This window comes from Gallinula chloropus, assembly GCF_964237585.1.
Source record: "Gallinula chloropus genome assembly, chromosome: 2".
Lineage (NCBI taxonomy): Eukaryota > Metazoa > Chordata > Aves > Gruiformes > Rallidae > Gallinula > Gallinula chloropus.
In genome coordinates, this window is record NC_140086.1 from 138,891,041 (window position 1) to 138,914,011 (window position 22,971).

General features: G+C 35.9%; 1 protein-coding gene across 1 annotated transcript in view; it reads right to left on the minus strand.

Annotated features, from left to right (window-relative positions):
* The window catches only part of AKAP9 (A-kinase anchoring protein 9), a 109,111-nt gene that overhangs the window by 39,334 nt on the left and 46,806 nt on the right, over positions 1-22,971 (minus strand). The window contains exons 9-22 of the mRNA XM_084260680.1: positions 22,002-22,215; positions 21,166-21,245; positions 19,428-19,557; positions 19,016-19,137; positions 18,235-18,340; positions 17,616-17,814; positions 16,211-16,304; positions 15,451-15,543; positions 13,554-13,925; positions 12,866-13,090; positions 11,120-11,260; positions 10,468-10,571; positions 9,532-9,737; positions 2,830-3,041 (exon numbers count right to left, since the gene is read on the minus strand). Of these exons, the coding sequence (XP_084116806.1) occupies positions 2,830-3,041; positions 9,532-9,737; positions 10,468-10,571; positions 11,120-11,260; positions 12,866-13,090; positions 13,554-13,925; positions 15,451-15,543; positions 16,211-16,304; positions 17,616-17,814; positions 18,235-18,340; positions 19,016-19,137; positions 19,428-19,557; positions 21,166-21,245; positions 22,002-22,215 (2,298 nt within the window). The remainder of the gene's footprint in view (positions 1-2,829; positions 3,042-9,531; positions 9,738-10,467; positions 10,572-11,119; positions 11,261-12,865; positions 13,091-13,553; positions 13,926-15,450; positions 15,544-16,210; positions 16,305-17,615; positions 17,815-18,234; positions 18,341-19,015; positions 19,138-19,427; positions 19,558-21,165; positions 21,246-22,001; positions 22,216-22,971) is intronic.

Here is a 22,971-nt window from a genome sequence, read left to right on the forward strand (position 1 = left end):
GGAGGTGTAGGCAAGGAGATTTTAGAGACAACTTTTAAAATGTGCCCGCTCTTTTTGTGGCTGAAGTGAAAAATTGAAGTATTTACAACTACAGAATTATTCTCATCCAAGTGTTCAGTGAAAGGAAAAGGATATGGTAAAGGCACACGAGATTCAACCTCGTATGTATCTTCTTCTTGGCCTTCAGTCCACAAACCACTAAACAGATTAGATGCCCAGTAGGTGCGGTAAGAATCCATGCCAAAAATATCGCTGTTGCTCTCTTCTCAATCGGCACGTGGGTATCTTGCGCTAGCTAGGCTAGTTTTCAAAATTTCTAACAGGCATTTGTAACAGCACACACACATCTCACAGTCTGAAGACATGCATCGGCTTTGCAGCTGACAAACCCACTCAGTCAGAATCAGCAGGAAGCCTCAGACAACATTCTCAAGCTGAGAAATTCAGGAGTGCATTGATCCAAACCAGAAAGAGATGCAAGAAAACTTCATATGGTCACTCCTAAAAATCCTTCTTAGAGAAGCTGCAGATGAAAAAGCAACAGAAATCTTCTGGCAGCAGCTAGCAGGTAATTTCCAAGGCAAGGAATCACAGTTTTGTTTAACTCACACAGGTCTGCTGCAGCAGCCAAGCTGCCAAACCGAAACTAAAAATTATTTTCTAACTCCACTATGACAAATGAAAGAGAAATACAGGTATGTCATTATTTGCCTTCGTCCCTGTTCTTGGAGTTAACTCAACAGGAAGAACTTTCTCATACTCCGCTCGTTTAAAGGCTTCCTGTTAGTATCTCCCAACCGAAAGAGTTCAGGGGAGTGGCTTGATTTATTTACCTGTACATAACACCAGCAGGTGGAATTTGAATTAATACACCCACTATACGCCTGACCTAAAAAGACTGAAACTGCATTTCAGGGTCTGAAAGTGTGTGTTCAGACAGGTCTCACATAGTTACTTTGAAGATTTTGCCAGGTTTCTCTCACTTTTAAGTTTGTTTTAAGAGATGGGTCCATGTCTGTATGCACAAAACAACTGATTAAGAGGAAAGGTTAAAATCTCTTCTGCTCGTAATTAGGTTAAGATTATAAAATATATACTGCAGAGAAGAAAAAACAAAGTTTGCCATTTCTGAATATTTGAAAATAATTGTCAAGTCACCTACAAGCCCCTGGGACTGTATATAATCCAGTAAGCACACCACAGGCATTGCAAAGCAGCTAAGCTTTAACACATGGATAGTACCTCTACGGAACAGCCAGAAAAGGCGTCAAATTTTCAGCAAAGCCACTTTGTAACTGGGAATACTTTTATAATCACAGCATGAATGATTAATTATTGTAAAATGTTGAAGTTGGTTTTGTCTGACCCATATAATCTGCTCTTTAAATGCAAGATTTCCTATGAATGGCTAACTGTATTTCCTTTAACAACTCCCTATATTGGAGTATCTCTGTATCCTTTTTCATTACTATGTAATGCTAGGCCTTAAGCTGAAAAAAAGCCTCAAAAAACCAAACATCTCATTTCAACTGAACTCATATTTAAGCAGAGGAGAGCTGCTGCAGAATGAGTTTGCAGACAAATGCACCACAGAAACTGATTTACAAGATCCAGCAGATTACTTGCTTCAGTAAGCCAGGGTTGGGGGTGGGTTTCACTGAGCTTGTATTAAAAATAATTTAAACTTTACTAAAGTCAGAAATCTTTCTTTATCTTTTTCTTTTTTGAAAAAGAGGAAGAGATTATTAACTTCATTTCTGAACTATTTTTCAAAAGCAACACTTAAATGCTTAAAACATTAGCTCAATTTTCACATTACTTTCATCATTTTTTTCTCCTTCATTTACAGCCATTACGATTTACACATTTTACACCTAGACAGAAAGCGATGACTTTTTAAGTAATATCATTGGTAGGTTAACTAATAGCTGGGTCTGTAACATAAAACACACTGTATCCTTTGAATTCTAGCCTCAAATGGATTGAAGAGCTAACTCTAAAGACTGAGTTCTTCAAGACAGCTTTAAAAGTTACGGGGAGATACAGAATATTTACTTTGATACCTTCAAACTGAGATGCAGATAATCTAAAATTAAAGCCCCCAATACCAGAAATGAGATTTGAACTGACTGAGCTATGTATATAGCTCCCATTTCAATTAACCAGCAAGTACTCTAGAAAACAACTAACATCCCACCCCACAAAGTACCCTGATAGCAAACCGAAAGGAGTACCCATAGAGAGCCTCTTTTTTGGAGGCTACTCATGAATTACATACCTCACATAAATACTGGAGAGCTGGAGGGCAGACTCCTTTCCTTAGAGCAAGGTGGGTATGTGCTTTACTGGCCACATTTAAATCATAGTTGGAAGAGACAGTAGGAGAGCTCTGCCTTTTTGGCCAGTCAGTTGACTAAAGTGTTTGTCAAGAGAACTGGGGACAGTTCCCCTTAATCCTCCCTCTCATCACAGGGAGCAGCTCAATGTGCCCTGACACCTCCTGTCCCATCTCCTGCATTGCAGAAGAATGCAGATGACCCATATGAGCAATGAAAGGGTGCCCTAGATTGATAAACATGCCCAAATTCAGGCTGCTTCTGCATGCCAAAGCAGATTTCTAAAATGAATCAAAATTCATCAGTAAAGTCATACTGGAACCCGCTTTTTTGGGTATAGGCGCCTTAAGTATTGTTTCAGCTTTCAAAATGAGCCTACAGATTTCAAGCATATGCAAGCACATTCATGTGAAAAAGAAACATTAGGAGAGCAAAAGAAAAACAAAAAATCAAGACACAAAATTCAAAATGCTTCACCGTTAGATCACTGTACCTGATTAGAAGTTTCATTGATAGCTTCCAGAAGCTTTTCAACAGCCGCTTGTAGTCGAGAACTAATATTCAGAATAAGTTCTTCGTTTTCAGGATCTATTTCTACTCCACTTTCTGCAAGATGGTGGCTCAGTAGTCCTTCATCTGCTGCTCCAGACCACAAGTTAATATCGTCATCTCTCATACTATTGCCATGGTATGAGGAACAGGACTCTGGAAAAACAATAGTTACATTTTCACACAGAGTCTTAGCACTCCAAAGCATGAAAAAACTGTACATCTGAGTTACAATTAGAAAGACATATCATAAGGCTATTAAAATAGCTGTATTGGTCACAAAGACAGAAAGGGAAATAGTGCATATAAAACTTACACAAATAAGATACACAATGTGTTAATTAAAAACAAGCAGAAGGGAAAAGGAAAGGAGATACTAACAGAGAATACTTTAAATGTAGTTTCAGTATGCTTTTGGGATCTGAGGCTCATATTCAAACATTTGTTACTATCAGTAACCATTACTACTTTGAATAATTTCAAAGGGGACTTGCAAAATTGTCTTTAAAATACAACCAGTTAACAAAACCAAAACCCCGACTGTCAGCCCCTGTTTCATGGATGCCCAGCTACGTCAGTGTGCACTAACATAAATCCATTCGTTAACAATTCAAAAGTGAGTAAAGGGGAAGCAACACGTGTAATTCAGACAACTTCTTGGGACAAACAGACTACAAAACAGAACATCAAAATTCAGCTTTACTATTAGTGAACTGAAAACTGATTAAAACGGGTAACTGAACAAATCAAGTACAGTGAAGAGGGACTGTAACTGTCCCTGCTGATGGGCCACTTGGCACCCCTCCTACTTCTGAATCTTACTCATGTCCCCTCAGTTTAAGGGCATTATTGATTCTGTCTGAAAAGCAGAAGACACAAAGTATTAAACCGATAGCAATTCACCTACAAAACAGTATGTCTGCCATATTTAGAATTCAGGGCTGTATTTAAGCAAGACAAGTGAAAGCCAGCTCCTGATGTGTTGTAAAATCTCAGTTTCAGTATGAAAGGACAATACAGGAGTACATCACAATGTCAGGTAACTACCACTGATACCATTTTAAAAATGAAAAAGTGTTATGTCATTAGGCTGTTAGATTTGAAAGGTCAGACTTAAATGCTATCATGGAAAGTACATTTCTGAAATGTCTTGAAAATAAAATAAACATTTTGGTGTGTTCTCTTTTTCTTTTTTAAACAATTAGATGCTGGTTTTGCTTAAGGTTTTCTCAAGACCTTATTTTCGGGATGCAGCAGTATTACTTAAGAACAGTCAATGCCTATTTAGCAATAAAGTTACAATACTGGGTTATCTTTGCATTTAAGTTCCTGGTTACTCCATGAATTGTGACTGCTGAACTGGCACAGTTTGTTTAGTTACAGAGAATGAAATGAAATTATAATAGGTCAGTTTTACAAACTGCCTTTGAAAATGTGGTTAGTACTCTCGCTGCATACAATTTCCTTACACTTGCTCTTGCCTTCTAACGAGTCTTGCAAACAACGTTGGAAATGCAACTCTTGTGGATGTTGTTTGAACCCAAAAAGATAATCGGCTTCTAGCTTTCAGGTTTGGTTTGGTTTGGTTTTTGTTGGTTTTGGGCTTTTTTTTTTTAACAAGTTGCATCATGATTAACCACCTCATTTACTTACTGGGCTTTTATACCTGCAAACATTCTAAGAAGATCTACGTATTTATTAGATTGTGGACACAGCTGTATACGTGACCCATATGCAACAAACTAACCTACAACAATTTTCATTTAGAAATAGCTTTTCTTTTGTTTATTTTGCTCTTATTATAACTTTTTTTTTAAACGCAGATGTATTTAGTAAATATTTTTTCCTTCTAGTTATATTGTTACTGTTTCATATCTCCTTTTAGGTACGTGGGAGATAATGTTACAAACTCTCCTCACACCCCAAAGGGAAAAAACAGAGGCATACTATATGCATGAAGGAACGAATAACCAGATGAATAGAATATGCATTCATCTGGCGCTTTTCACCCACACAGGACTTCAAGGCACTTTCTAGTACTGCACTTTGGAACTTCAGTCGCAAACTACCATAGCGCAGTCACCCCAGCAGAGGCAGGCAGTCATCTGCCAGCACACCAAATATTTGCAATGGGTTTGTATAGCATAAAGCTTTTCTCATAATATTCTGATATTCCACCTCCTTGCAGTACAAGGAAGGCTGCAAAATGAACAATTCAACATTTTTTATTGAATAGCATTCTGATCTTTCACCACTCATATTTGGGTTGGCTACATGTCTCGAAACAGCAACAGTGATGCAGAAGCTTTAATATCCTCAGAATAGAATGGACCATCATTTAAGATGGACATGCAGCAGTGTAAGTATTTCCAAATGCTGTGGCAAGTACTGATTCAAGATTGAGTTGAAGGAAAACGTATTCCCTCCTGAACCACTGACACACTTACAGCAGCACCCGATGCTCTTTGGAGGCCAACCAACTGAAGTACAGACCAAAAAAAACCCTGCTTAGCTTCAGAGATCTCACAAAAGAAAAGCCCACAGTACAGCAGCACAACTACAAACAAGACAGAACAACGATAGTTATTGTGTAATCTAATTCTTCCTTGATGCAGTACAAACTATCTGTGCCTTGTTCCTGTTTTCCTTCTCAGGCTAAACCCATTATTCCTATCCCATAACTCTTATAGTTTAGTAAATTATTTGCTGGAGAGGTACATCCGAATTGTGCAATGATGAGTCTGTGTCAAATACAAAAATAAACACTATAAAAAACCCAAACAACTGCAGAAATGTGTGGTTTGTTGCAAAATCATCTGAACTTCTGGCTGTCTGGAAACTTCTGAAGAAAAGCTTAACAACATTAATGCCCTGTTCAGAATGTAATCTTTCAAAAGGAAGGTTTGGAATATGTCTCTTACACTAATTATATCACTAATATTATTCTTTTTGCAGGTGACCAGAACAGTGATTTGACCTCCAAGAACTAATAACAAGATTTTAAACTCCTGCTTTTCTTATGTCAGCTCTTCTGTAATTTACTTCCATCACTTCTGGATAAATACAAAATAAATGAATCTTAAAATGTAATTTTATTATATGAAAAATCTCAGAACAAAACATTATCATTTACCTGCAATATAACTAAAAAAAAGGAGGAAAGAGCAAGCAAGCTGTCACCTGAAACAGAATTTGGCACATGGAAACTTCACTAGTCTCAAATATAGAAAAGGAAAAACAAAGTTTCCAATCCGCACAAGCCCTGTAATGATTCTGTTTATACTGTAGGGTGGGCAACTCAAATAGAAAAATCAATGGAAAGAATAAATGTAATAGCCATATAATAATTTCTAGGAAGCAGCACTTAAAATCAGGAGTTCACCTTAAATGTCTTCCTAACGGCAAAGTGAGAATGTCTGCATTTTTCTCTCCTGAAAACAGCCTTAGTACACAGCAGCTCAGCACTGCATCTTTCTAGAAGATTTTCAGTGGTGGAAGCAAGAAATAGTAATGTTGTCAAGTCTTATCAACCCTGGCAGTTGAATGTCTAACCCTCATTTTACTAATCCTTATTATGCTGTTCAATCTCCAACCCCAACAGAACAGAAATAAAATTCTCTTTCTCCCAATTTTTTTTCCCAGTAAACACAAAATAAAATAGAAAATAAGCAGTCCATGTAAAAATATTCCTTGGGTAAATCCTCTCCTTGTAACAAAAAACCCACAACCAATCCAACCTAAAACCAGTAAGAAAGGTTCATATTGTTTCCTTGCCATGAAGCTTGAAGTTCAGCACGTCAGCTGTCATGGCTCACTAAATCTCAAGAAATGTGCTTTAATTACACAATGCTTACTCAGATGTTTCAGATACAGAAGTTACTTATGAGCTGCCAACCAACAATCATGAAGCAATACAAACTGTTCTGGATTGTGTAGTAGTATCTCAGTTTACTCCTGGGATTCCACTGAGGAATTCAGCTTAGGGGCCACATGTTGAAAACAAATCAGTCTTATGCTGGTTCAGCGTATAGAGCTATTTACTACCTTGTTCCTGGTGTTTGGAAACATGGAGCTCTAAAGTATATAAGAGGGTTTAATGTTCAAGGAATACCACCACCACACATGCCTCTCTAGAGCAACGTGCATTACTGCAGTACCTCCACCAAGGTGCAACACTGAAGGAGAACAGCAAAGCCTGATGGCTCCGACACAATGATTCCTGGTCCAAATTTCTGGATGTAATTAACTCACCAGAGTACTTTGCACAAATGCTGTTCATTTCCAATGACATGTTTCATGACTGAAATTTGAACTTTACTCACTCCATGAGAAATAAAATCCAGTGATAGCTAATAACTTAGCAAGGTCCCAGATAAACCTCTATAAGCTCTATAAATCAGGCTGTGGTTGTAAGTAAGTGACCTTAATGATTCAGCTGTTTAAAACGCTGAAACTCAGCAAAAACAGTAAGCCAAGTCTGGCTTGTCAATAAATATGGATTATGTTCAGGGGAGAGAGAATTCACTTTATTAAACACATTACTTTTTCTATTTTATTGTAGACTACTTGTTTTTATTGGTATAAATTTATTTCTACAAATTTCCTGAGTAATTAAAAAGGAAGATCTGTTTGGCTACATATTGGAAAACACAATAACATGCATAAGTTAAAATAAAAAAGTAGTGTCTAGCTACTTCTTCCAGAAAACAACGTGTGTGTGTATGTGTGTGTGTGTAATTTTTAGAAGCTTTTTTTCTCTCAGGCCATTCAGCAGAAGAATGGGAAATTAGCAACAACAGTCCTGTTGCTGAAAACACTAATAGAATTTGACATCTAGTTGCATTTGAAGATGGATGGATCAAATACTTCAGCTGATGAAACAGTACAACTGCTATTAATGGCTGTCTGACCCCAGCAGCAGGATGTACACAGCAAGGATGCTCTTGTATTATTTTAAAAGAAAAAAAAAAAAAAATAAAAGAAGATAACTGTGAACGCTCCCTCAGAGATATATTACAAAGTATATACATCTACCCACTATCTTTAATACCCTTCTTTAATCCTAACTCTTTTCTTTTGTTTCTCCTCTCATAAGTACTTCTGAATGTAAGGAAACATGCCCAAAAAGAAAAAAAAAAAATCACACCTGTGATCACTGCCCTCAGAACTAGAGCACACTTTTGTTTCTTTGGTCAATGGACATTGTGAAAACCTAAATGCTCTTTACATACCTCTGATTACACAATGAGAACACAAACAATATTAATAAAATTCAAATAAAAATAAATTTAAAATAAAAGTAATTTGTAAATTTCTGGTTTTAATATAGAAAACTGATTTAAAGTGCAGTTTACATAAACTTTAAAGCTACTTCAGGATACTGAAAGAGATGCACTGCTTACCATCTGGCTAAGAATGTGTAGAAACTAGTTGCCAGTGGTTGAAGATACTCTGAACTGCTTCAACATAAGCAAATTCTATTCATTTCTCACCCCAAAGTAAAGTGCAAGAACTCCTTGGGGAGAAAAGGCAAAGCTTCAAAACTTGTACTGTAGCAAAAAATATTTTTCCTCACAATTAAATACAGTGAAATGTGGAGAAAACAAAATGTCGTGAGTTTCTTTATGAAATAGCAGCACTATACAGGCATAAAAGAGAAAAAATCAAGAATCCTTGGGCTGCAGTTGAACACATTTCACCAGAGATAACCTGCTTTGTAGTAGACTCTTAATAACGCAATGTAGTATTTGACTTCCAGTTTTTATTCTCATTCATAGTAGTTAAAATTTCAGCCAAAACCAGATGTATAATGTGTTTTAGGCTGAACTGATCTGTTGCACATTGCTTCCCCATAACACCCAGGATGAACGCACACATCCTTACGCTAGCTTCTGCACCATGGGCACCTAAATGGCAGTATGACAGAGCACCTATTCTTGCCTAAAAGAGAAATGGATGGACATTATCCTAGTACAACCACAGAAAATTAAACAGAGCTTGGAAGAGTTCTTAAGATACTGGTAAGCAACTACCTACAATGTTAAAATGCTTCTTAGGCTTGTGCCAACTAGCACTCCTCCAAACAGCTGATGGGCACAGCTTGGCAGAAAATTCCTGGAACGGTTTTCAAAAGGCTGTTTGCATGCAACCCTCCTCTTTAGGAGCCTGAGAACATCCACAAACATACATACAACCTGTCCTACTCCAGCTGTCCAGAGTGACCAGCCACGTCCCTCCATACAGTTAAGTACAGCCATTTGAGTATGGCCTTTGAATCAGTTCCCATTCCCTATATGTATACAGCCAGGTGTAAAGCTGGTGCAAGATGCCATGGAGCTAGGTTTCATTCTCTTTGCCTCCTTCAACAGGAACATATTTATTTTTGCATTTCTCAATCACTTTCTCACTCTGCTGCAGACTTTACAACAGGACCCCAGGTATGAGTCCCAACTGGTTTGAGGCATGACCCAGACAGACAAATCCTGACATGCTGCTTCTGTCATCTCAAAGATGTCATATACATCCGTATGAAAAATAGTTTTCTTTTCAATGTTTAGTTTTAATTGAAAATTTCAAAACTAAGTTTATTTAAATATAGAAGTATGAAGATGCTACGTTATGAATTAGAAAACCACAGTACCAGTACCTTTTTCATATCCCACACGGATACAGGATTTTACTGACTCCTCTGCCTCTGTGTCCCATCCACCTGGTTTGGAAGGCTGGACTTTACCAGCACGATCCAGTAACCCGAGAACATGGTGACCAATCGTCTCCTCCATGGCCACAGTTGTCTTCACAACTTCTAAAAGAATCTTCATGAGTTTCTCATTAGCCTTCTGAAAAACGTGCCTGCAGGACAGAAACTAATCAGTCCTTTGATTTTCCCCTGCTTTCAAAGTTGTGTACTATCCCTTAAACACCCTTGCAATCAGAAAAGATTTGAAGTTTAAAAAGAAATCTTAATTTCACTGTTTCAAGACTAAAACCCACATAATACAAGCAAACAGGAAAAGCACATTTGTGGTATAAGTCAGTCCTTGTTACAAAATATGTCAAAAGTCAAAGTATTTATCAATATTTGTAATTTTATCCTGGTATTTTATCTAGTGACTTTTAAAACAAGAGTTCTATAGTTGTTTGCCATGTGCTATAAACGTTATAAAATTTTCTCGAAATGACAAAGATTGCTCATCTACCACCAGATTAAAAAAGTTACAGTTACAGAATAGTTAAAAGGTATTTCTCAAATGTAATTACGTTACTATAACTTATTTTATATATGTACATGCAATGGGTATACAAATACACATCTGTATAAATGATGCAGATGACTTTATATGAGTGTAATAGGAATGATACAGTCAAATAGGTTAAGGTTTCTCTCATTCTTTATGCCATTACATTGTTAGGCTTTATGGAAAAAGTAGGATGTTCAATCTAAAGTATGCAAACTTAGAAATATGGTTATTTAGAATACAAAATATTGTTATAAGTAAGAATAAAGCTTATAAATATTACTAATTTAACAAGAACACGATTTTCAACATTTTTAAACAGTTTTCTTAACATTTCTAAGCACCTTTCTTTAGAAAGAAGAGCTGAAGATGTTTCATCAGGCTTTGTTCCTCCATCTTCATCCTCAAAGATCTGCTGTCTCGCATCGTTTTGGTTTTCATTTTCATTCTGAGTAAGTTTTTGCAGAGGGAGGGAAGACAAAAAGAACAGAAATCCTGTCATGCCAGAATCCACATATTACTATACACTGTAGAATATGAAATTTAAAACCTAAATTAGTTGTCCTTTGTCAATAAAACTTCTGCAGCAGATTACAAATCAAGAAATACTCTTCCTACGTGGAAAAACTAACTAAACCATAATAAACACAAAACAGGAAATCCAGGGCAGGGCCTATTAGAAAGAACTTTGTTACGCTGATTAAACAGTCCTTGTATTTTCTGCTGGTGTTGCTATAGTAATAAGAAAATGTGAGTTTACCTGACTAAACAGCTACAGTAATAATCCCCACCTTCAAGCTATTTAACTAGCTTCTGCTTACCTGAACTGAAAAACTATGTCTACCAGTAACACTTCTTGATTCTTCAACCTGCTCTGTTCAAGAAATACCCAACATCTTTTAAGAAAATACGTTACACAACAAGAGTTAGCAGTGAAAAGGAATCTTACTGGTTTTACATGCCACAGCTGCCAAGAAAGTCAAAGTCCATATTTACCTCTGTTTGTGTGCTGTTGTTTCGTAGCTCACGGAACACCCTCTCATTTCCGGGTACAGAACTTTGTTTTAATGATTCCAGTTCTTCTAAAAGCATTCTCTCTCTCTCTGCAACCAGGGTGTCATTCTCCATTGAGACGTGCTAAGAAAGAAGTGTTATAGAGGCACACAGTTTCTAAGCTTCTGAGTATTAGCAAGTCCTGTCACTTCTAATTTTTTATGTATTTTGCACAATGAAATTTCTGTCCATATCTCTAAATGGTTACCAAGACACTGAAAGCTTTCTAGAATAGAATACAGCTAACAAATGCTTTTGGTAACTTACACCTTCTTTAAGATTTTCAGACTTATGTTTTTCATGAAACACAGTGGTCACAATGCAAACTGGAAGGTTAATTTCTAAATATTATAAACTATAGTAGATGTTTTCCATAAGAAAAAAGATGAAAATAAGTTAATTTTATAAAAAGCTCACACATATTTTCTTTTAAAAGAGCTAGAAGTGCTCATAGCTTAAATGCAATGCATTAATTCCTACACAGTTCTTATGGATTAAACATCCTTGGCATTAAAAACTGCAGAAAGGCAGGCAGCATAAGTTCTACTTAATATTTTTCATCAGTTTCAAGAATTTGCAACCCCTGATGAAAGATGCAGTTGCAAACTGATGAAGAGTGAAAAGGAGAAAGAATGTATATATTGAAAAGAAAGATTATCAGGATAAAAGGCACGTACAAAGCTGCTAAAAGAAACAGACAACTGACATTGCTGGAAAAGACATGTAGGATACAAGTAACTGGCTCTCTAGATTCCCCACCTCCTTGAGCCCAAACTTAGACAGAACAGGACCAGGACTGGGCAAGTCTGAAGGAACCTAAAACTCCACAGCGAAATCAAAGAATTTTAGAATTCACAAATTCCTATTTCTGTATTTCTGTAATGTTACATTGTTGAAATTAAATCAGAGCAAGACAAATTCTTCTCGATTCTCTTTTCTTTGTCTTTCAAGGGAAAGACTCCTTGAAGACAAGTCTATAAATTACATGATTTTTGAAGACTTAATTATTAGGATAAACTAATGAGTTTCATTAGCATACCTACGATAGGCATTGAATAGATTAAGAATGTCAGCAGGTTAACTTTAAAAAGGCAAAGAAATGGTGGCGTTTCCCACCAAATCCCACCAATTTTGTTTCGGTCCAACAGTCAGTAATGACTTCATCATCCATGATTTAAAAAAAAAAAAAAACAAAGGCAAAACCCAAAACACACTGTTGTGGGAAGCCACTGACACTGTTCAAGTTTGGATCTCAGGTCGGGATGAGGAAAAATGAAAAATGCTACAGTATTTCAACCCATGGATGTCAACGGATGCTAGCCCACATCCTGCACAGGGCCACATATCTGGAATGTGGCATGGTTTACGCTGCATCTGCACTCACTCACTGTCTCTTCTGGCTGCTGCGCAGCACTGCAGGCTTTCTCCAGGTTTACTGAAGTCTAAATTGATCCATCACTGACTGAGCTTTGATTAAAGAAATATGCCTTTTCTATGTCCCTGCATTTATGTGTTTGTACATATACACAAATATACATACACAAATAGATGTGTGTGCTCACTCATGCATGTAGTAAATACCTGCATGTCACTCAATATACAGATATACAAGTAAAAATAAATACAAATCTAACTGGTGATGTCCCTCTGTAAACCCATGGGAACTCACTGAGTCAAACTCCGTATTACCTCAGCTAACTGCACTTTAAGACTCTCAAGCTCTGCTAAGAGTTGCTCTTGATTTTCTTTTTGACGCTCCATTTGCTGCATGTGCCCTTGTCTCAGTAATTCTGTTGCCTGCTGATGTTCCTGATATTGCCGTACGAGCTCCTGTCGCATGTCTTCCAAACGCTCCTCATATAACATCAGTTGACTTGATGTTTCTTTGTCTGATGCTGTCAACTCGCTGTAGTGCTGGAATATTGGAACTGTTTTAGCATTTTATGTTCAACAACAGTTTCTAGTAACTATTTAAATAAATTTCAGAAAACTCACAAATTTAAGTAGCTATTACAAAAGTCCTATCTTATTGCCAGCTTCTTGGAAGATCCAGGCTTAGAATTATTCTCTGTTAGAGGATTATTATTTTTAACATAACTGTGAACAGCGTTAACTCTTACACTTTTTTAATCCAGTTTCATGTAAGCATACTCCCTTTCCTCCCAGCCTATCACATGCTATGGCAGTCAGGTAGAATACAGGAAATAAAAGGTAGATAATTTAAGTCTTAAGTTGTCACTCCTTTGACAGGGAAATATTTGAATGGCATTTTCATCTTTATTTCTCCATTTGCAGATTTTTCATTGAAATGAACTGTAAATCCATTGGAAAGATTATTCAGATACGGTGTTACACCTTGCCTGGTTTTTACGCTTACCGGTGTTTCTTCCAACGTAAGGCCTTTGACGTGGGAAAAAAGTTCTTCAGAAATCTCCGATTCATGTGTGGTCTGCCCTAATATGCAACCAGGCTTGCTACTAGAATGCAACTGTTCCCCAAGTGAGCTGATCTCACCAGACTCTTCAGTGAGCTCCTTGCAAAGTGATTTCAATTCATCTTCAGGCTTACTGCCTCTGTCTGCTGCTTTTCTAAGAGGGCCGTCAACCTCTTCTTCAGTACATTGCTTTTTAATTTCAAAAAGCATTCCCTGTTGATGTACAGTCTGTGATTGTGCTGCTTCTTCCTCCTGCCTAGAAATTCTTGATAATTCAGTCTGTCTGGCAAATGCTACACTCATTGACACAATTACCTGAATAAATAAGAGAAAAAAAATCTGTATTAGTTTATGCTTCATAGCATCTCCTGTTGCTGTAGAAATCTTATTTGTTATTGATGGTCAGCAATGAAAGTACTAAAATCTCCGAACTATGATTCTATTTTACTTTTTTACAGAAGAAAACAGAAAGGTAAAAGAACATAGACATCCAGTCAATCTAATCAACAGTCAATTCTTAAAATACAGACGTGCTGTATTTAAGGTAGTTTACTAAATTATGATGCCATTTGCAATTAAAATATTTAGCACAGAATTATCTAGTTCTTTTAAAAAAGATTCTATAAGGTGACTTTTAAAAGCCCTGGTATATAGACTAATGTGCAGCTGTGCTACACTTCCTCTGTCTAACCAAGTGTCCTTTGTAAACATTTCGATGACATGGAATTTTGGGCTGTATAAAGACAGGAGTGCTGTGTCCTCAATATTCAGCACAGGAATTTTACTTGACCAGAAAGAAATCTCTACTAGTATTAAATAGCTGCAGTTTCATTTACAGCAGGCTGGCAACTTTTCTATTGCTAACTCTCTCCTAATAAAAACAAACACCTTTTCCAATCATATGAACAGTTCTTTTCTGGAGTTAGAATACAGCCATATATAGACTAAGCTACAAAGAGAGTGAACACAGAAGTGATACACTTGAAAAGAAAACACTTAACTCTTCCATTCCAGAAAATGTGAGTTTGTCTTTTGAATCTGAACAGCCCTTAACACAATGCTAGCCAGACATAAACTCTGTTTCCTCATAAAAGGTTTTCTTGACAACAGATGAGAAATGAAACATTAACTTCAGAAACATGGATTACTTAAACTAATGTCATCATCTTCTTCCTATTGCAAAAAGTTGTAAGAAATATTCCTTTATTCTTCCACTTCTTAATCCATAGCAACTTTTTTTGACTTATGCCATGTAATCACGAAAACAGAGAGAATTTTTAATTCTGCAGAGTGAAAGATTTTTTGGAAGTCAAAAAGTAAGAAAATCCAGAAACAATTTAATATGGTCTACCTATAAAATCTTAATTTTACTTCTCATGTTTCAGAGAAAGTCACCAGATCCAAATGAAAACCATGCATTTCACACAATATATTAAAATGCATAATAAAATATTATCAGAAAAATAGTGTGAAACTGTTCAGTACAAACTCTTTTGAATTGACGAGCTGTTAGGCTTCAAGGAACAAGAAATCCACTCTCTAAGTCTCTGGATTTTCTAAAACAATTCTAGTGTCAAGGATGTTGCATGTGGTCTATTTTCTTTCAGGTACTGAAGCAAAACACCACCACCATCCTCATGTGAGCAGACGTAGGAATAGCAGAGAAAGCAAATAATAAAACCCAAACCCACCTCAAAATGTTTCAGAATTTTTAAAAGACTTTCCCCTTCCAGAATCAGAATGAAACAATTCTTGAAATAAATCAAACCAAGTTAGCAAATACTACCGCATAAATGGGAAATGGAAGTGGCTGCATTTTTTAAAGTAACAAAAATAATACCTTCGCTATTTCTTCTTCTAATCTTTCTTGGTATTGTTTTTCTAGCAATTGAACAGCATCCACATCATTCTGCATTTCAATTTCACTAGCAAGCTGTAAGAAAACCATGAAACCTCAGATCAAGTATTTTTGCTTTTATTTCATTAATTTAAAAAATTTCAACCTGACAGATTTTTTTTTCCCCTCAATGAGGTTATCTTCATTTCATGAAAATCACATAATTTTGTGCCACAACACAAAAGAGCTGGGGAAATGACTGTCTTGTTTCTGCTTCAAAATTAATTTTAAAAGTTGAGTTTGTAACAACTGTTTTTCCTAGCACTATTTGACTTGTCAGATGAAGAGAATACAGGTGAGAAAGGACAGGATCACACTACAAAAGAGTATCACCATGCTTTTCCACAATGTGGAATTGTTGAGCCAGGTTTCCAGCAGTACTAGGGGAGAAGTGTATTGTGGCTTTTCCACTGTCATTTGCTTTCTAAGATCTTTGGGATTACTTTTTCAAAATTTTTTTCTAAACTGCAGTCCATACTTAAAAAGTACTAGGATTTCACTTGAATCACTCTTTGTCTAAGAGCATTACCGCTTATACTTTTCAAAAAATGTTTTTCAGCAAACTTTCCTCTCACAGTCTAATAGTATAGCATAGTACTCACAAGATATTTACATTATTACTACCAAGTATGAGTCCATATTTCATCTTAGAACCCAAAGCATTTAAATTATATTGACCATATGTAAATTAGCTGTATGATACCTCCAGTGCTTTATCTGTTCTTTGTTGATGATGATTTTCAGTGCACTTCACTTCCCTGAAGAATTTTGGCTTCATTTGTGCATCTCTGGATGCACTAAAAAGGTAAAAAAAAAAGCAGAGGGAGGAAATTAAAAAAAAAAACCACAACCAACCAGTATTTCAATATAGCTTATTTTTCCTCTATTCAAATATACATTATAGGAATATGGATATACTTTAGATACATTTAAAGACCAATAACTGCAAATATTTTATTCAGAACATACCTTTTCCCATGCCATTAATTTCATATATTTGAATTTATAATTCACCTGCCTTCCAAGCACTGGCTTTTCCTCCAGTGTAACTTTTCTTAGTATGATTTTTGTCGAGGACCTCACAAACAACTTACTTTTAACCCTACCTGAGAATATTTGTGGTCTATAACTATACACAGTTTTGATTAAGACAATCATAAAGATATGAGAGAAACCAGAGAGGCTATGCGTATGAAGCCATAAAAACACCTAGAAAATGGCTGTATTTATTTTGATTCTCTTATTCTGAAGCTTATCAACAGATGCATTGCTTGCTTTCTTGTGTTACATCGATGATGCATACACACAAAACCAGTAAATCCAACATGACTCATTTCATATTTAAATAACAACATGCTAAAATATATTCAGAGACTGACTTTTGCAACACAACTCCTCTATATTCAGAGTGCCATACATCAGTGAAAACCAAAATCCCTCTCACAGAAGGGAGATTCAAATAAAATAAAAATGCAAAGAAAGTGAGTGGATTTGTAGTATAGTAAATGAAAAAAAATGGAAGTAACACAAGGGTCAAAAAGGAAGAACAAGAAACCAGGGATGACACTGAACAGGACTCTCTTAGATTGGAATGGCCACAATGGTCGAGGCCAGGAGGAGGCTGACGATAGCCCATGAGTTGGTGAAAGCCAGAATGTGGACCTCAATCTGCCCCAAACATTAGTGCTACATATCATTCTAGAAAATCATCAATTTCATGCAACTATGCTACATGAGGTGTTGTCAGAAGTAAAGCACATTGCCTGGAGTTCTGAGGGTTAGAAGTGGTCTGTTCAGCTGGGAGTTTTGAAATTATTGTTAAAAAGCTCATATATGCATATACTACATTTATGCATTATTCCAGTTATCAAATCTTCTTCTATTGACTACAAAATATAATACATTCTAAATGTTGCACTACTTAATTTTCAACTTTTATGTAATTTCTTCATAACTCAACTCTTGAAAGAGCAAAATACAGGCTAATGTGCTCATAAAGAATTCCTCCAATTTTGATGTAAAACTCATAGCTTTACATGACTAATTATATGAAACACTTCTTTTTGTGTGCAGTGCAAAGTGACAAGCATTGAAGACCTGATTACTACCTTGTGTGGTCAGAGGACACCCCAGCACTCTGAAGCTTATCCTGCAGATGGACAATCTCTGCAGTGTACCTCTCTTCACTTTCTTTCAGCTGCTGTTGGAAATAGGACCGAAGGTGTTCCAATTCTTGAGCATGTTGTTCTTCAAGTTGTGTTTTAAGTTTCCTTATCTCCTTTGAACAGTACTCTTGAATCGTAGGATCTGTATGTAGGTTATTTGACAGGGAAGGCGGAGGGAGGGGAATGATATAAATTACATTAGATTAACTCTCTCCCAAGTTATTGATGGACAGAATAATTACTGTAGTTAAATTCTCCTGATATGATATCAATTAGTTTTCCAAAACAATTAATAATTTAATCTGTCATTTTGCAAAACTATATTTATATGGGTAAGAGAACTTTAATCAGAAAACCGAGTAAGACTAAACTGTTTCACAACATGTAATTCTGAAATATTTCAGAGATTTAACAACATCAGAGTATCATACTGCAAAATCTGAAAAAAAATCTCTTCTGCTTCAATTCAAAGTAAGCTATGAATCAGTTAAAATTTAAGGCCATTATCGTCTATCTCTCTCTGAATATACATACAGTAAAAACAGCATATACATCTTTTTACCCATTAGACCTTGTGAAGGGGTCTGCAGGCATTCCTTTCTTGTTTCTAGAAGGCTAAGCTCTTCCTCCTTTCTTTTTTCTGAAGAAGACAGCCATGGTTCTTTGACCTAATAAATAATCAAGTAAATACAAATTACAACAAATCATCTGGAAATTATGAAAAATATCAATGGTAATTATAAACATATAGGAAAGGCTGGCAACCAATGTGTAGGAGAGCGTAACCAGTGTAACAATGTGTTTCATTTCACAGCACAAATGACCCAGTCTACAGGAACTAGCAATGGAACATTTATGGCAGACACATCTGGAGTGCTGGATCCAGTGCTGCACTCCCAGTGTAAGAGAGAAATGGATATACTGGCATGAATCCAGCAGAGGGTCACAAAGAGGATAGGTGCTTGTAGCATTTGTATTACAAGAGAAACAGAGAACTAGGAACGTATAGCCTGAGGAAGATAAGGCTGCCCACTGGGCTTGTGGAGTCTCCATCCTTTGGACATTTTGTTGGACACAGTCCTCAGCAACCTCCTCTATGTGCCTCTGTTTTGTGCAAGTGGTTGGAGTAAAATAACTCCAGAGGTGCCTTCTAACCTCAGCCATTCCACATTTCTGTGACATGGGTAGCAGCTTTCTCCCTTTTGTTAAATCATTTCCTTGCTCTGCTGCTCAACCAAGATACATAAACAGAATTTTGAATACATTCTTTGCTCATCCAGAGCGAATTCATGTAACAGAGAAAATTCAATTATTCAAATGCTTATACACTATGAAAAGTTTACCTGTTTACAATCCTTCACCAGCTTTGTCTGAAGTGCTTTCAGCCTACTGTATTCTTCCATTGTCTTGTGTAGAAGTGCATCCATACGTTCTTGCACAGTTAAATTACACAGATAACCAGGGACTTTAAAACAAAAATGAAATCAAACATTTTACTATAAATTTTAATACAGTGAATTGCTCACAAACTCTCCACTGCAGACTTATCTGATTTTCACTGATTTTGCTATGAAGAAAACAGCACAAGAAAATATGCATAATAAATAACAGTGGTTCAGAATAGTGAAAAAAATCTCTAAAGAAGCTATTTAGCCACATTAACCAGCACCTGAACAACTAATGGCATAATTGTCAGTTTGAAATACTTGAAATCAGTAATTTTTTTTAACCAGCATGAGAGTGCAATACCATTACCGTGAGCTTGACCTCTGTGTGTTGGTGATTCCATGCTCAGTTTTTCTCTCACAGCAGTGGGTCTACGGAAAATATCCGGTTCCCTATCATCAGCATCCAGAGAATGTTCATTCTGATTGTCACACAAAATCTGCACAACAAATGAAACAAAGAAAAAAAATGAAGACAAAGTGAAGAATTGTTTATTAATTTTATCAATCACAATTCACAAAAAAGTAAGAAAAACGGTGGCAGTCAAGTAAAATGATGGCATAGATGTTCTGTTGAGTCATAAGAACATAAGCAATCTTTAATATTCCTGATAAAGAGGTATGGAAAGACTTTTCAGTCAAAATATAAATACACATATTTTGGCACGGGTATTTTATTTGAAACTGCCCAGTATTAAAATCTTGCATAAGAAGGCCTCATTTATTAATGCTGAAGACATATTTATATTTTAAATGCCTCATTCTTGTAAACTGCAATTTTATTTGGAAGAAGGATTCCTTTGGCAAAAATTCATATCCTTTTAGAGATCATAAGTCATCTTGTTCTTAGGGTATTGAACAATAGGATAAAAGAGGATGGCAGAAGAAAACTCACGTAAATCAAAAGGGAATGTCTCATGTTTGCCAGTGGTTTACAGCAGAAAATATGACATATTTACAATATTAGTAGGCAAACAGAAGATTTATCCATGTGATTTCAGAACATAAATGATACCTGAAAAGAATTTGGCCTGCCTAGGGTACAGAGTGAGATTCTCTCTTTAAAGTTTATGGAGTCAACAGATAGCAAATTCAACTTGCAAAAATAAAATCATGATTTTTCCAAAAGCTGAACATAGAATCCTATGGATTGGCAGTGTTCTTCCTAACTCAGAAACAACTAATACCACAGCTGCTACTTTCCACAAGCTTCCATGGAGTCCTGCTTAATCTCTCCTGTGTTGGCTCTCAAGTAAAAAAATTCTGCTATCCACTTCCCCAATAACGTGTTGAAAAAAGTGCATCAAAGAAAGGAAAAAACCCAACTACTCACACACAAAAAAAACCCCAATCATTGGAAGTATTTAAGATCAGAAAACCATGGATTCTTATGAATGATTAAAAAAACCTTAATTTATCCAGAAAGAACTTACTTGATTTCTGGTCACAAGAACCTGTAAGGGCCATTGATTACTAGTAGTCTACAGAATAGATATGGTAAAATAATATTATTGGTGGCTGATACTAGAATACAGGCTAAAAATAAACTTCAATTTTTTTCTACAATATTTAGTTACTGAAAATATAGACAACAATTTTGGTAGATTCTTAGACTCTTTTAAGTCTTTGAAAGATACACTGCAGCTAAGAAAGAACTTGCTATCTTATTGCAGATATGAGACTGATGTCACATGTGACTATATATACATGACATCAAGCTGCTGATAAATCAACCACCTGTAGCCAGAGACATACAGAAAGGAAAAAAAGACTTCTAAACTAGTAGATATAAGCCAAACATTACATAGACGATCAAGATTAGGTAAAAGACAGAAAAATTGTCAGGAGAAGAACATAAAAGGGTTTAGGAAAAAAATATAACACCCCTTGCAATGTTATTTTGGAAGATCAGGTTGGGCAGTCTATTTTGAGATCAATGCAAAGAAAAACTATTAAAAATTATGTAGAAAAATATGATGACTCACTGTATGCATAATTTTCTGTTTTCAAAATTTCCATTTCAAAAAAGGCTTTTTGTTAAGTCTTACCTGAGCAAGCCTAGAACATTCCTCAGTTACAGCTTCATTCAGCTTTTCTATTAGTCTCTGTGTAGATTTGACCTCATCATCTATGAATACAAATATTTCATATTACTTTTAAAAAACACATGCACAACAACTTTTCAAAGGCATAATTTTCTGCCCCAGTGAGGCTGCCTCTACAGCTCTCAGAAAGGCAAAATTTTTTGGTCTCCTCTTTCTTGTTCCACAACACAGACCAATTTGATTATTATGGTAGAACCGCACATTGAAGAGGACTATGTGTTAAGAAATGGCTTTGTGCGTTAGTAAGATCTAGAAAGATCAAACTTTACAGAAACATAGTGGAGGGAAAAGATCTTATGTCAGAAGATTACACAAGGGCAAGCCATAGTATGGCAAAAAAAGCAGGTGTAGAAAAACAGCAAAAAGTAGTAGCAAAGAAGCTTGCTTAACATGGGCAGAGAGCCAGTGAAGGAATTCAAAGAACAGAGAGTGGAAAAAGTCCAAAAACGTTGCTGATACGTTTGCTTATTATTTCAATAAGGAATAAAACCTTGGAAGTCCATCAATAATACATCTCTTTACAACTAATTGACCTAACACACATAGCAAAACATGAGTTGTAATACTTCCTTTTTCTTGTTATTTTTCAATTTTTACTTTAAGTACCCTGAATAATTGGCTATTTATAATGGATCAATAATTTTGCTCAAAAGCACTTAAAAATGTTCTACAACTAATTTATCAGACAGCCACATGAACAAACTCTTGTGCTTGTTTTTTGTTTGAGGGCACTGTTTTTCATATCAAGAGCTTCTTTCCTGTAATTCTGGTCAAGTTACCTGTTTGTTGGATTTTCAAGGTCTGAAGCTCCAGCTGATGTGTTTTTTTAAGATCATCCATCTCTTGAAGATGGCTATGTACAAGCTCCTCTTTAAGCCTGCAAAGTGCACTCTCTTTTTCTGCTTTCAGGTATTCACGAACCTGGTCTACATGAGCTGAATAAACCAGGGACAGGCAAATGCGCTGTGCTTCCATCTGGAGCTGTAAATCAGTCTTTGAATAAAAACACACATTTTATTGGGTGAGAAACAAGAAAACAAAAAACTCCTGTCTTTGTGAAGTCTGAAACTAATAACCTGTAGAATGAAATATTGCATATATGGTATGCATTACATAAGTATAAGTATATAGTTTGAAAAAATGAATTGTAACAAAATAGTATGGAACTTCAACTTTAAGTAAAAATTAAACTAAAATCAACAAAACTCAATATGCTTCAATTCCTACTTTGTAGCAATAAACCCCCAACAAATTCTACCTCAATGAAGTGAGAGCAGTATCTGTAGCAACAGAGTAAGTTAAGAAAATTCACTCCAAATAAGGCAAAACAGTTGTATTAGCAGAACTTAAAAACAGTGATTTCCAAAGCCTGTAGCTTTAGTCAGCTCTTTTAGACATCTCTGGACCATAATAGGTTTTTAGACCTATGGCAGAAAATTGCAAGACCCTTATCATGTCCTCATTATAAATAAATAAATTCATTTAAAAAAATTAAATAAATATTCTATAGCTGTAACTCTTTTCTATAATCTAACAAATCTTTCCAATTGTGGCTTTGCTTGTGATTTTATTTCTTAGGAAATGAATGAACTAAAACACAATGTAAAATTAAGCAGTGGTGGTGTTAGTTCACTGCTAGCTTGACTTTTAGAGCATAAAAAACCAAGCCAATCTAAAAATATGTTAACCAGAAGACTGGTTAGCATCTATTTCTAAAGAAAACTTAGTTGTACATTTATTGCAGCATGC